Source organism: Cornus florida, unplaced genomic scaffold (assembly GCF_030987335.1).
Source record: "Cornus florida cultivar Cherokee Brave unplaced genomic scaffold, ASM3098733v1 CherokeeBrave_3.0.0_Hap2_Chr05, whole genome shotgun sequence".
Classification (NCBI taxonomy): Eukaryota; Viridiplantae; Streptophyta; class Magnoliopsida; order Cornales; family Cornaceae; genus Cornus; species Cornus florida.
In genome coordinates this window covers 86872929-86884941 of record NW_026775575.1, presented here as the reverse complement: position 1 = coordinate 86884941, position 12013 = coordinate 86872929, and the positions used below count along the sequence as shown (strand labels likewise).

At 36.1% G+C, this 12013-nt stretch overlaps 1 protein-coding gene across 3 annotated transcripts; it reads left to right on the top strand.

The window, feature by feature from the left end:
* Window positions 1-237: 237 nt before the first annotated feature.
* On the top strand, window positions 238-10413 carry LOC132307386 (uncharacterized). Of its 3 annotated transcripts, XM_059805119.1 has the most exons (6): window positions 239-498; window positions 2803-2959; window positions 3964-4014; window positions 8874-8966; window positions 9542-9593; window positions 10095-10413. In XM_059805119.1, exons 1-5 carry the CDS (start codon window positions 359-361, stop codon window positions 9542-9544), a joined length of 444 nt encoding a protein of 147 aa, XP_059661102.1. In that variant the 5' UTR covers window positions 239-358; the 3' UTR covers window positions 9545-9593; window positions 10095-10413. The 3 variants fall into 3 exon arrangements, with proteins under 3 accessions (XP_059661101.1, XP_059661102.1, XP_059661100.1); XM_059805118.1 differs by lacking the exons at window positions 9542-9593; window positions 10095-10413 and adding an exon at window positions 9055-9512 and having other exon boundaries at window positions 238-498; XM_059805117.1 differs by lacking the exon at window positions 9542-9593 and having other exon boundaries at window positions 241-498.
* Window positions 10414-12013: the final 1600 nt, after the last annotated feature.

The following is a 12013-nucleotide window of genomic DNA, read 5'->3' as shown; positions in this document are numbered from 1 at the left end:
AAAACACAAAAAAAAAAAAAAAAAAAACAACACCGTCCTTTTTCTTTTTGATTATAAAATGATAAACCACCCATAATTCTAAGAATTTCCACAATACTCAACTTTGAGTCTTTTAACTTTACTTGGCATTCTCAAATTCTTTTATTTCTTCCTTGCCATCTAAACCAACTATTTGTCAGATGTGGCCGCGGAACAGACAAATAGGAGGCTGAGTTCCATCTCATTGGTGGGCCCTTTTAACTTTCTGCAAACTCCAATAAGAATTATGCGGAGCCGAAACGCGTCGAATTCTAGAGAGAGAAAGAAGAGAGAGAGATAGGGGCTGCAGTGGTTATCTCATATTCTTCCGATCGGATTCATGGACGAGGTGGTCACAGCAGCCGACGGCAGGGCGACGTCGTCGCCGTCTCCGGCTTCCCTCCTCCCGGCGAACGTCCCTCTACTCTCTGCATTCCTCGCCTTCTTTATCGCTCAATTCCTCAAGCTCTTCACAACCTGGTCCGTTCAATCTCTCTCAAAATTATATTTTTTGCAGGAACTGCTTTTTTAAAAAAATAAAAAATAAAAATTTCGTTAATCAATCCTCTAATTATTTACGTTAGTGTTATCTAGGTTTTTGTATGATGCGTTTAGAGCTCTAAATTCGCTGTTGCAGTTAATATTATGATCTAAACAAGGATAATGTGAACCTGTGTAGAAAATTGAATTTTGGAGTTGAAATTTGGTCTTTGTAGGTAGGATTTGAAATTCTGTTTCACCTGAAGCTGCAATGAAGAAATGGAATGAATAAAAAGACTGAACAAAAAAGTGTCTAAATTGATCTCATCACAGTATCAGCATAACCTGTATCAAATAATGTATTTTATCTGATTATCCTGTTGATGTGTGTTGAGCATTGAATTTATAGTTGTGCTTTAGGTGCTTGCAACGGATTATGAGTTTTTGTTCTCTTTTTTTGACAAAAAATTGCAATAGGTGAAAGTTTTACCAGTACGTATCCCTGAAACCTTCTTTAGATTTCTGGGTATTGAATAGAAAGGTGAAGTTTATTGAGATGGAGAAAAGTAAGTGAAAAGTGTAGGAACACATTTGAGCTTTTTGTGTATAAAGCTTTTGGGTGTGTTTTTAAAGTTCTAGCGTCTAGTTATTATATACCTGCGTTACATGGATATGGACATAGACTCACACTCGCATGAGGTGAATTTGCCAACATTTTTAATTCTTAAAAGTAGATTATAAGAATGGTGAGGTCACAATTTTTATGTCTTCACATACCTTATCTATCAATTTAGGTGGACTCGTGATAGGAAATCGATGTTCGATGCTTTGTGTACAAGTGTACTTGCCATGTTGGTGCCATGCGAGTGGTGGAAGAAGTATCACTAAGTGACAGATGTCTTGATGTTAACTTTGTGTTGGTTGCTAATTGAGGGGTCCATTAGTTTCATATAGTCTCACAAGCTAAGTGTCTTAATTCGCCTGTATATGCCAGCACTCCCACTCTGAAATTGCAAGTCTGAGAATGTTTGAATCTGACATTGGGAAGGAAGGTATGTGTTGTTGATCAAGCCAGAGAGGGAACATTCATTCATGCTTGCCTGGTTTTCAGCATGGATCCGTGGTTAGTCTGTTAGGAAGGAAGGTATGTGTTGTTGATCAAGCCAGGGAGGGAACATTCATTCGTGGTTGCTTGGTTTTCAGCATGGATCCGTGATTAGTCTGTGGCATTGTCAGAGCATGGATATGGCCTGCTCTGGTCTTTTACAGGACATCCATCTGAATTTGATTGTGCATGTTACTACAGATTCGCATTCAGTGGACAACGTCTTACTAGCTCTTATCCCCGTTCCATTATTTGTAACTGAACAAATCTATAATACTAGTGAACAAGTGTTGAACCCTGCATCTCATAGGGAATAAAGGTCTCCTACTCCTTTTAGGTGCATAAATATTTTGAATGCCATATATTAAATAATGCTACGTATACTAATAAATATATTTAGAGGTGCTCTCAAGATGCTCTGAACTTATGTTATTTTGGTATTAAGCTCTCTCTCTCCACATTTGGTCACTTAGACCACAAAGCCTTTACAGGATCATCTCCAAAGCCCTTTTGATATGCGTCTGTCTTAGTTGGCGACCTGTTGCACTATCTGTCATTAATTGCCTTTTGTTTGTGAGAGTGATATTAATCAATTCTATATCATTCTGAACCATCTAAAGCATGTGAAACTTAGACTGCTAACTTTCTTATAGGTCAGTCTTTATTGTATCTTATGGATTCTGTAATATTATACTGTTCTAGTTTAGAAACTATGACTTATTTTTTTAAAATTTTTAAGTTGTTATGTGAAGCTTCACTCTTCCCATCTTATTTTCAGGAACTTAAGTTCAAGAGATATTGTTGGTCTTTTAAATGATAGAATCTCCCACGTTTTAGTTCCGGCTTCAATCGTATCGCATCAATTTCCTATTTTTAATTACTTAATTGGTGTAAATGCATCAAGGGTATAGATATTTTAGCTTTAATTCGACCATTTTGCTGCATCATTGTTCTCTTTAAATGATGACACAATAAGGACGCATCTGAGGTTTTTAGCGAATGATAAGAAAGGTCATGAGTCTATGACTAAAATTTTTTGTATAATTTTCAAACCTTCATAAGTACATGGATATATTGAAATACTATCTCATTTTTACAATATGCGTCTATTTCTTGTATGATTTTTCAAACCTTGATAAGTACATGCATATATTTATATACTATCTCATTTTTACAATACACTTCTCCTAGATATTCAGGTACAAGGAAAAGAGATGGGATTCTAAAAGGATGATTGATTCTGGTGGAATGCCATCATCACATTCTGCAACTGTTACTGCTCTAGCAGTAGCTATAGGACTACATGAAGGGACAGGAGGACCAACTTTTGCCATTGCAATTGTCTTGGCATGTATTGTACGTACTTTCTAAACAGGTTTTGTTCATCTTGTTCATACTCACATGTTTATATCAATTCTTACTCATCATCATTGCCAAATTATTGCAGTTTTGCACACTGAACTAGAATTGGTCAGTTCTACTTGTTGGTTCCTCACTTGAGACTTGATAATGTTTTAGACATTTTATATTGAGAATATGACTTGATAATGGTCTAGCAGTATAAATGTGGAACGTTGGCTTACTATCTGATTATGTAACCTTTTCAAAATACTTCTTTTAGTAAATTAGGGTTCTGGAAAGGAATTCATTCTTTCTTAATGTCTGGCACTCTGGCTATGATACTCTAAGGAAAGTATCTTAATTCCATTTAAGCTTTCTATGAATTAGTATATTCATTTCAGTCACTTTTTGCATGAGAGGATTAATGTATCGTAATTAAAACCTCAGATTATGTTGATGAGATTCGGCAGGTTAGGTGTCTTGGTTTTATCTTGGACCTGGTGTCCCTCTATGATTTGAGAACATGAGATAGATTATTGGTTCTGCTGCATTCAAAAAGCATTAAGATTAATCCCTTAAGTCAACACAGTGTTATCCCAACTTTAAGGGTATAATACTATAATTTCATTTATACCTCAGGTTATTGCACCTTTCTTTACTACTTCAACGTATGCTGATTTTGATCTTCTCTTTCTCCTAATGTTACCCTCGTGAATCATGTCACTATTCCGTAAGGGTGTAGTCATCTATCTTCATTGCAAATTCCCATACCCTTCCAGTTGGTTTTTAATCCTTTCGTCTCGTGTTACTACTGTCATCTTGTGAATGTGTGCATAACAAATAACCCATCAACATAGTTCAAGCTGCTCTAAGTAAATCTCAAATTAACCTGTGCCATTAATGGTTCTATTTGTGTTATATCTCACTAACTTTGAAATAGCCAACTCTGGGAAAATAATTTATTTGTGTTTATTTGTCAAGGCTGGGTGAGATGGTTGACAAATTCAAAATATATGCAGGTGATGTATGATGCATCTGGGGTTAGGCTTCATGCTGGTCGGCAAGCTGAAGTAAGATTTCCTATCACAATCAGAAAAACAGTGGTTGCATATTTTTGTTGAGTTGGTTTTAGTCGTCTTGCATGTTATGTTGCATGGACACTTCCCAGTAGGTGAAATACAATGTGACGTGGATTTTGGTGCACATATATACAGTTCGACACATCACAATGCGTCTCTGCTTAAGAAGAGAGGAACGTGAATGTTCTTATTAAGTTCTTCTCTTGCATGAAATATTTCAAAAAAAGTGTAAATATCCATGCTAAGCACTATATACCACGTAAACACGTCACGACATAAGGAAGGGTTTGTGATAGGCTTTGACCATTCAGACACGTCCATTGGTTCTAAGAATGGTGAATTACATGTATCCAACTTCCAGATTTACACCCACACTTGACATGCATACCTACATTCTAGTAGTGTACCTTGCAAATCTGTCTACCCACACATGCAAGTTCACATGTAAGTACTCTTGTAAATCCTGAGTTGAATAAGTTCTTAGTGTTTCAGCATAAATGTTTATGAGTTTGGTATTTGGAGGCGGTCGTTGTTTCTTTTGACAGGCTACTTCATCACACTTTTGGACATGCAATGTAGTTAAAACATTCTTCAAAAGAAAAGAAAAAGAAATCAAACATAATGAAGAAGTTCGCATGCTCTCTTGAAGAAGTTATTTATCTGACAAGAGGGCAAGCCTTGGTGCAACAGTAAAGTTGCTCCATTGTGAGCACGTAAACAACCTCTTCGCATGCGTACATCTGACCACCCCCCCTGTGATACCCCTCGGATCCGAGATACGGGTTGATCAGGCTCAGGCCCAAACCCGAGGGAATATCAAACAATTAATATTTTATAATGAACACGGAATACAAAATAAATTAAGAAATGAAATTAAAGCTGGAAGGAACTAAAAATAGAATCCGCAAAATATTATAATTATTAAAATCCATCAAACCCAAACTCCAAAACTCCATCAGTTTACAACTTGGGAATCCATCTCTAGTGGACCCCTATTAAACATCCAAACGGAAGATAGAACAACTGTAATAAACGTCCAGAAATAAAACTATAGAGAGAGCCCTACATCGTCGGAAGAGTGAATAGAGACCTCTGCTCAGCACGAGCATGTCTAAGCCTGGAACTGTCGTGTACATGAAAAATAGAAGTGGGTCAGGCCCACGAGCAAGTTTTATACTACTACAATCCAAACAGAGGCACGATACGTATGTACATCCTAAACAACTCAACAATAGCTAATAGTCCGTAAATATATATATATAGTTACACTAAAGGACTCTCACTAGACTACAGGCCGATCTCAACCTGAATAGAGGTAACATGCTAAAACGCACACAAAGTGGGCATATGTACCTATACCTAAACAGGGTACACTTCCAACCATCGTAGCCAGCTACACATCCCGATGCATATACGCTCCCTAGCCATCGGTCCTGAGGCTCAAGCTCATACCGAGGCACCATAACAGTACATATATAAAATCCATCCAAAATCCCTGGTATTGCCGCTCAACAAGTAGTTGCCATGACAATACAAATCCACGGGACTTAACTTTTAGTTATTCCCATCCTTATTCCAAGTAGGTGGGTAATGGTATTGTTTTAAAAACCAAACCCATCCTTAGTATGCCACCGTCCCATACCGGTGCCTACTTTCCAATCCTCCAGTAGTTAATAATACCAATAAATCAAGTATATATCAACTAAATTCCAACATCCAACATTCAATGTTAGCAGTGATAAAATAAGCATTGATAAATAGGGTCACAACAACAACATATACATGCCCAATTTAAGTTGTTCCCTTAAGTCTGATATAAAGACAGAATTAATTAAAACTTCCATTTAACACCTTACAAATGACATACAGATATGTAGGGTATGTATCACAAAATCCTAACCTCCACAGTTGATACAAACTGTGATAATGTAAGCATCAAAACAATATTCACAGTATGTGTGTAGACATGCTCAAATTATAGTGTTCCACAAAATCGATCTAGTGTTAAACTCAAATCCTCCTAGTATTTAAGTTCCAACAGTTGCTATTACAGAACTTAAGATAGCTATCATCTAGACCCATCCTTTCAATAATTTATACTAGCAGTGGTAAGGAAAAACGTGAACCACAGAACCACAATGCATCCACAAACATGCTTAGTCTAGGTTGAATAAGCATACAACTCTACTGTAACTACCAGTTTCATAGCAAAACAGATATCATTTTAGTTTGGTTTAATCTTCATTAATCCTGGAATCATTTAAGAGTGCAAAGAGTATGAAGCCTAAGGGAAAGAGTAAGGATAGAATCTTGCCTCAGAAACTTTTGTTCAAAGTTTCAACGTCGTCTTCTTAAAAAATCCCGGCGAGTTCCAAAACCCGGTTACTGTTCACATGTACGAAACACTATTCCCGAACTCAAAATCTGATCTCCACCGTTCAGATTGTGCGACACTGAGTCATGAACCTATCCTCCAAATTTTAGCTCGATCGGACCACGGATGAAGCGGGATCGGATGTTTGATGAAATCTGGGCAGAATGGAAAAAAACATGTGCGACCCAGTTACTGTTCACGAGTACGAATCACTATTCCCGAGGTCAAACTCTGATCTCCACCGTTCAGATTGTGCGTCACTGAGTCGTGAACCTCTCCTCCAAAATTCAGCTCGATCGGACCACGGACGAAGCGGGATCGGATGTTTGATGAAATCTGGGCAGAATGGAAAAAACCTGTGCGACCCAGTTACTGTTCACGAGTACGAATCACTGTTCCCGAGGTCAAACTCTGATCTCCACCGTTCAGATTGTGCGTCACTGAGTCGTGAACCTCTCCTCCAAAATTCAGCTCGATCGGACCACGGACAAAGCGGGATCGGAGCTTTGATCAAACCTTGGCAGAATGTGAAAAACTGTGTTTTTCCTTCTCCACTTCCACAAAACGTGTGCTTTGTTTAAAAAAAAACCTACACAGACGTCTACATTATACTTATAGAGTTTTTCTAAACCCTAGGTTCATTTAAGTCCAACTCACAATCTTAACCGGCCCATCCAATTAACGTAGAAATCTACGACGGTTATAATATAAAACCCTAATTTATACTGTAATTAAAACCCTAGTTAGATGTATTTACCTAATTACCCTATTCACCATTAAATACTTAACAAATAATCTAATTGAACAAAATAATAATTAGTAAACTCAATTAAACTAAATAAGACACACATAAAATAAGACACACATAGAATAATTAAACCAATTACACTTAAACCATTAATGCCAATAAAATAATTAAAATACTAACAAGTAATTCCAATCAAATAACTAAACCAATTACACTTAAACCATTAATGCCAATTAAATAATTAAAATACTAACAAGTAATTCCAATCAAATAACTAAAAATAAATATCATTTAAATAAATTAAATCACCACAAAAGAAAACAATTAAGCACCTAATAAAAAAAATAATGACACATAATCAAATAAAATGCACTTAAATAATAAATTAAATACCATTAAATACCAAGAATATCCTTTTTAAAATTAGGGGTATTACACCCCCCCAAGCCCCGCAATGGTGGGAGCCTCGTGCACTGGGTTTGACCTTCAACCTATTGTAGTTTTTTAAAAATAAAAACTGCTGGAATTATACCCATAAATCAGAACTACTTAAAAAGATATATCAAGGACATTCTGTTCAAAATTTTATTGTTCGGTGGATATGCTTTGATGAAGTGAATTCCTTTTTATTGCCAATAGATTTAAGATCAACTCCTGGACGTCTTATATAATTTCTAGGTTTTTCCAGTTTTGTTTCTAAGTGTAACACTGTTCTTTCTCCTATCCATGTAAGTTGTTATTGTTACTGACCTCTTTGAATCCAGTCCTCATTTCGCTTGGTGCTGTTATCATAGAAAATTGAGGACAAAGTTCTAAGAATGAGGAATCAGTTTCATGGTTACTACAACAATGCTTGAGAATGGAAAGTTTCCAATACAATTATTAACTCCTGGACAACTTACATAATTTCTAGGTTTTTCCAGTTTTGTTTCTAAGTGTAACACTGTTCTTTCTCCCATCCATGTAAGTTGTTATTGTTACTGACCTCTTTGAATCCATTCCTCATTTCACTTGGTGCTGTTATCATAGAAAATTGAGGACAAAGTTCTAAGAATGAAGAACTAGGCCCCTACTTCCCAAAGGGAGGTCAGGGGTTCAAGCCTTCATGGAAGCATGCGTGTGTGAGTACCAACTAGGAAAAAAAGAAGAATGAGGAACCAGTTTCATGGTTACTGCAACAATACTTGAGAATGGCAAGTTTCCAATACAATTATTAAAAATAAAAAAAGATTTGGTGAACGTACAAGATTGGATGAATTTTCTTTTTTGAGGGGCTTCAGACCATCATCAACCTTTTTATTAATGACATTGATTAATGGATAGACAACAGCAATGCATTGCTTATGGTGATTTGACTTGATCGTGCCCCTCCACCCCCCTCCCCAAAAAAAGAAAAAAGACACACATAGACACATAAATTTTATTGAATTTAACATGAAACAGAAAACTGCATAAATAACAAGTCATGGCGATGCAGGGGACAAAGGAATGATTTTGGAAATTGTTTCTTGGAAATTCTAGGCTCCCTTTTTACTTCTACTCTGCATCCCTTTCTCGGATTTTTACTAAATGATTAATTATTTCAGTCTTGGGGCAGTACAAGTTTGCTGGTTGTAATCAACTTAATGGTGCAATTTAGTACATCTTTTGTGCATGTAGTAGGTGTGTAAACCATAAAAATGTTCCATCCATGTATTCTTATTTCTGTTCGATTTGATCTATTTGCAGTTGTTGAACCAAATTGTGTGTGAATTTCCTCCAGAACACCCCTTATCCACCTCCAGACCTCTGCGTGATTCGCTTGGCCATACTCCACTCCAGGTCTGTTGTAATCTATGCACACGTAATTCTAAATAGTTAGGTATTCACTGATTTAAGCTCATTATACGAGATAAATTTCTTTATGCAGGTGATCAACTTATTTTATTGATGTATTGTTATCTCAGTAACTCAATTACTGTGAATTCTGAGAATTTAATTTGGAAGTCAAAAGATGGGCACATGTTACTGTAATATCATTATGCATTTATGCCATATGCATTCGGATGTTTTAGCCTAGTATCCATGACAGTCTCAGTTAGGGGAATCAAACACAGAGGGACTTTGACATTGCAATGGAAGAATAAAAATGGCCTTTATTTTGAATAGAAAGATTCTTTTCTTTGTAGCTCTCTCCCCTGTAGAAAATTTCTCAAAAGCATGAAAGAATGTTCTTAGAAGGTTAGGAGGACAGGGTTTTAGTTCTTCCTTTGCTTTGCTTTCAATCTTCTTGTGCCCTCTCCTGGTTAAATCTTTAGTTTCAATTTAAAAGAATTTTGATCTTTGCCAAAATCTGCTATAAGTTCTGTTCTGTTTATGTTATTTTTTTGATTCCTTGTGTATTTTTCTTTTAGCAGTAGCCATGCAGACGGTATCTCCACCGTTCTCGTTAAACATGTAGAGGAACAGGCATGTATAATTGTTGCTATTACTACCACGGAATTTGATTTTCTTGGTATCGAATAGAGTACAATGATCTGTTTTGATTGTAAATCAAAGGAAAACAAAATTTGAAATGTCAATAATGCCACTCCAAACTCAACCAATAACCTTGATCTTAGTTGTCATTATCATCATGTTACTTGGCTAGGTGGCTATCACGTGCAACACTATGACATGCCAGGATTCCACTTTCCACAATGCCTAGTGCCCACCAGTACCCAATGCATGATTGAACTATAGGGTTATGAAACGTTTTTCTTTTTCATGTTAACAGCTATTGTTGTGATACGACAGAAGGCTGTTAGATATCTAGAGTCCTTGACCATAGGTATTGATGCTATGTTCAGTAGCATGGAATTGGTGCATTGAAATTGATGAAAAACTAGTTCAACGTATAGCTTGAGTGCATTCCAAAGATGACTTCTTGATCATTGATTGAATGTTGGTTCTTTATTCTGTTTCGTACAGGTTGTTGCTGGTGCAGTGTTGGGATGCATAGTTGCGTATCTAATGAGAAAATCCAATTAGAGTCATGATATGTAAAATGCAGTTCTTCACCTCAGGCTGTGCGGCTGTTGTTTACGTGCAGCAGCAGGTTTGATGAGAAGAGTAGGTCGGACGGCTGTTAAATTGACTTCTAGTTGTAGAAAAGCTGTAAATTGGTTTGAGGGGGGTTCAAATAGGATGTTGGACCACTTACTCTTAAAACTTTCGGATTACCCTCCAAAATTATATACATACTTGCAATTCAATAAATGATTCTTCTCTTTGCGGTTACCCACCAAAATATATTTATATATACGCGCGCACACTTGCAATTCAATATATGACTTCTTGATGCAGCAATACTGGATATATCCAACAATTAAAATAAAAGAGGGTTTGCCCAACTGCTGGTGATTTTTCGGAGAAATTATTCGTTATAATGGATGTAACAGGTCATTGGTACAACCAATCAATTGACACTATTAAAACAAAGTGGTCACACAATTTAAATGTTTTTATTGATTGGTTGTACCAGTAAGGTGATAAATCATAGTTGCTGATCTTGGATTTCTACATATTTATTTTGCTGCTTGCAGGACCATCTCCTTTGATACCCAGAGGCACATTCAAAACAATGGGTGTTGAGCAAACTTAGGACTGAAGTTTTGGATGTCTACAGACTCCATAAATTGAACAGAAGACTTTTGGATCAAGTTGCACAGTGCTAATTAGTTATCAAGGAGCTAGGTTTTTTTTTTTTTTTTTTTTTTGGCTAATGTTATTCATAATGGAGGAAATTAATGTGTCTTCGATGAATCTGAGGGGTTGGTTCAAGTGGGTAAAAATTTAGTCATGGTGCTTCAAAAAGTATCAAATTTAAGATTCAAATCCTTTTGAATGCAAACAATTTTTTGATGGGGGTGTGTGAGTATCAACTAAGAATAAAAAATTGTATCTTTCATAAAAACAAGGGCAAATTTCTCAAAACCCCCAAAACTACTAAAAAGTGATCATAAAACCCCAACCAGTTTTAAAAACCCCCAACAATATAGAAACGTTATCATATTACCTCAACTCTGGCAATTGGTCGTTAAGGGTATGTGAAATGACTAAATTACCTTTATTATATTCCCTTTTATTTAAAAAATCAAAAAATCATATTTTAGAAATTACAATATTATCCTTCAGCACAAAACGACCGCGTTTAGTGCCAATATAGTTGGACATCAAAACCCCGTCGTTTTATTCAAGGCAGCAATTGTATTTTACTTAAAACGCTGTCGTTTGATTCATTGCAACAGTCGTATATATATATTGTTACACTTGTATATTTTTGCTTAGAACCCTAATTAGAACCTTAATACACTCAGACGGCTAAGGTCTCTTGGGTGCGTTGAAGAAGAATCGTTTGCTTTGAACCCTAAAACACTGAATACACTCAGACGGCTAGGATCTGTGTTGAGGCGTTTCATTGTTCAAACTCTTGGGTGCATTACAGTAGAATCTGTGTTGTGCTTTTCATCTGTGGGTCTCATTCGTGGGTCAGTGAAGAAGCTAAAGAGTGGTCTATTCAAGGCTGTTGTCTTCAACTTTGGTGGACAATATGTCGACAGGTATGTCTTTATTTGATAGTTTATGACTTTTAGTTGAACAACTTTATTCATGTGGATCTTTGTCGTGTTGGGTATGATTCCAACAGGTTGGGACCATTGATTAAATTAGGGTTATTGTTTATTAGGGTTATTGTAATTTTATATTAAGGTTAATGTTAATGTATTGTAATTTTATATTAGGGTTAATGTAATTTTAAATTTTATATTTTATATTAGGGTTAATGTAATTTTATATTAGGATTGTGGTTCCCATTGATTAAATTAGTGTTTTGAATTTTATATGTTGTA

What these genes read in the sequence shown, in the direction of transcription:
- LOC132307386 (XM_059805117.1), top strand. Translation starts at nt 359, where the DNA reads ATGGACGAGGTGGTCACAGCAGCCGACGGCAGGGCGACGTCGTCGCCG. An exon ending in CTCAAGCTCTTCACAACCTG is followed by an intron (nt 499 to 2,802) that starts GTCCGTTCAATC and finishes CTAGATATTCAG; the next exon opens with GTACAAGGAAAAGAGATGGG. An exon ending in ATGCTGGTCGGCAAGCTGAA is followed by an intron (nt 4,015 to 8,873) that starts GTAAGATTTCCT and finishes ATCTATTTGCAG; the next exon opens with TTGTTGAACCAAATTGTGTG.